The sequence below is a fragment of the Coffea arabica genome, chromosome 2e (genome assembly GCF_036785885.1).
Source record: "Coffea arabica cultivar ET-39 chromosome 2e, Coffea Arabica ET-39 HiFi, whole genome shotgun sequence".
In the NCBI taxonomy this organism is placed as follows: Eukaryota; Viridiplantae; Streptophyta; class Magnoliopsida; order Gentianales; family Rubiaceae; genus Coffea; species Coffea arabica.
In genome coordinates, this window is record NC_092313.1 from 76075614 (window position 1) to 76078389 (window position 2776).

Below are 2776 nucleotides of genomic sequence, written 5' to 3' on the forward strand. Positions count from 1 at the left end.
CATCACTGATACTACACATACCTTTGAGTCTGCGCACGTACGCCGGCATGCGTTAAATTCACCGCCAATAATCATTAATATTATTATTGTTTCCATATTACAAATAAGGAAAAAAATTATTGGTTAATTAATAACATTTACCAAAATATTTCAAGTCACGTGGTCTTTTAATTCCTAGTATTTTTCTACATATAATAACTGTATTTTGTTACGAGAAATGTTATTTACATTTCAAATTTTGTTACTCATATATACTCTTCCTATCCTTTTATCATATAATTTTTATTTATTAAATTATATGATAAAATAAACAACGAGAGTGCAAATAATTAAAGTATATGATTTAACAAATAGTGGGAATATAAATAACGTTTATTTTCCCTTTTGTTACAAATAAATGCGGTGTCTTGATCCTACTTCGTAATCACATACCTAATACATACATACATATATATATATACATAGTAGTATTATAGTTTTTTGTAGAGTAAATCTCTAGCATTAATGCAGACCATCTGTATGTATATATATATATATACACTAGCTTGTTATCCAACTCATCTTGCAACCACTATAGAGCAAGCTTCATTCTGCGTTTTTCATCTATTGTAGCTATAACTGAAAACTAGAGAAGAATTGTTGATCAGCAGAAGCCAATTTAAGCCATTTTCAATGGATCAAACACCCCGTGTAGCCCTCTTACCATCTCCCGGGATGGGTCATCTCATCCCGCTGGTGGAGTTTGCTAAGCGCCTTATTCTCCAACACAACTTCTCAGTCACCATAATTCTCCCGACGGATGGACCTCTCTCTAAGGCACAAACCACCTTTCTTGCTGCTCTTCCTGCTGCCATCGATTATATTCTTCTTCCTCCTGTTAACTTCGACGACTTAGCTGACGACGTTAGGATTGAGACGCGTATTTCCCTCACCGTCACTCGCTCTCTTCCTTCCCTTCGTGTTGCGCTCAAGTCTTTGGTTGACACCACCAAGTTGGCCGCTCTCGTGGTCGATCTTTTCGGCACGGATGCCTTTGATGTAGCCAATGAATTCAAGCTCCCGCCATATATCTTCTTCCCTTCCACCGCCACGGCTTTAGCGTTTTTCTCCTACCTGCCTAAGCTTCATGAGATGGTTGCATGTGAATTTAGAGACTTGCCCGGGCCAATTCGAGTCCCGGGTTGTGTACCAATTCACGGGAGGGATCTCCTCGACCCGGCTCAGGACCGAAAGAACGACGCCTACAAGTGGCTGCTTCACCACGCGAGGAGGTACAGCCTGGCCGAGGGAATCCTGGTGAACAGCTTCAAGGACTTGGAGCCTGGACCTTTAAAAGCGTTGCAGGAGCAAGAACCGGGTAAGCCACCGGTTTATCCGGTTGGACCACTTATACAGATGGGCTCAGGGGACAGGAGGGGGGAGGAGTCGGAATGCTTGAAATGGTTGGATGATCAGCCCAGCGGGTCCGTTCTGTACATTTCGTTTGGGAGCGGCGGGACCCTCTCCCATAATCAGCTAATCGAGCTAGCATTTGGATTGGAGATGAGCGAGCAAAGATTCTTGTGGGTGGTCCGGAGTCCAAATGATGGAGTTGCCAATGCCACTTACTTCACCGTCCACAGTCAAAATGATCCTCTGGCTTTTATGCCGGAAGGGTTCTTGGATAGGATCAAGGGTCGAGGTTTTTTGCTGCCATCTTGGGCTCCACAGGCTAAAATTCTCGGCCACAGTTCCACCGGTGGGTTTCTGACCCACTGCGGTTGGAACTCGACTCTTGAAAGCGTGGTTGAGGGGATTCCGCTTATTGCTTGGCCGCTCTACGCGGAGCAGAAGATGAACGCCGTAATGCTTGCGGAGGATCTAAAAGTTGCTTTGAGGCCAAAGGCTGACGAAAATGGATTCGTGGGAAGAGTTGAGATTGCAAACATGGTAAAGAGGTTAATGGAAGGAGAAGAAGGGAAGAGGCTCCGTAGCCGAATGAAGGAGCTCAAGGATGCAGCTGCTAAGGTTTTGAGCCAAGACGGTTCTTCCGCAGAAGCTCTAGCCCAAGTTGCCGGCAAGTGGCAGGCCAAAATTTGTACGTAAATTAGATTATAGCCTCGTCTTAGTTTTGCCCTTTCTGTTCTTGGTGTATTTTTTTTATTTAAAAGCACCTTGTTCTGCGTTGGTTTCAAGCGCATAAATGTAGGAGGTGTATTGTCTTTGGTTAAATAAGTTAAAAAGGGTAATTTGGTTTTGTAAAGAGGTCAGTTTCTATGAGCCCCCATTCTATTATTTTGGTGTTCGACTTGGATGAGTATTAAGTGGAGAATGAGGAGCCGGCGAAGGCTTGGGCACGTCCATTGCATGACAAAAATTCGAGATGTGCTTGCTTGAGTACCTGTAAAAATTCATGCGGCTGCTCATTTAGGAATGGAGTGTTATAAACCACTTGTGCTGTCCCAAATACATGGCTACTACTAGGTTGGTGGGATCCGGGATACGTGCATCCATGTAAAATACAGGCAGGCATACGATTGCCACTTGTTAAGTTTTTATCCCCTGCCCTCTTCTTAGTCCTTACCAAGGAGCGGGGATGGGCCAATAAGAAGGACAGGTTAAAATTTGTGGTGGGCGCGGGCGTTAAGTGGAGTTGGTGGCTGCCTGCCATCGTCACAAGGATGCCCCAGTCTATCCCGTAACATGTATACTTTCTTCTTCTTTTTTTGTGTGTGTAAAATAGTGTACAGTGACTACATTAGATGCTGATTACTCCGGCATTGAACGGTGTCAGGTG

At 44.1% G+C, this 2776-nt stretch overlaps 1 protein-coding gene across 1 annotated transcript; it reads left to right on the plus strand.

Annotated features, from left to right (window-relative positions):
• Nucleotides 1–489: 489 nt before the first annotated feature.
• LOC113733287 (hydroquinone glucosyltransferase-like) lies at nucleotides 490–2242 on the plus strand. Its single transcript, XM_027259588.2, has one exon. The coding sequence runs from the start codon at nucleotides 673–675 to the stop codon at nucleotides 2083–2085; it is 1413 nt and encodes a 470-aa protein (XP_027115389.2). The 5' UTR covers nucleotides 490–672; the 3' UTR covers nucleotides 2086–2242.
• Nucleotides 2243–2776: the final 534 nt, after the last annotated feature.

Coding starts and splice junctions, on each gene's coding strand:
- LOC113733287 (XM_027259588.2), top strand. CDS start 673: ATGGATCAAACACCCCGTGTAGCCCTCTTACCATCTCCCGGGATGGGT.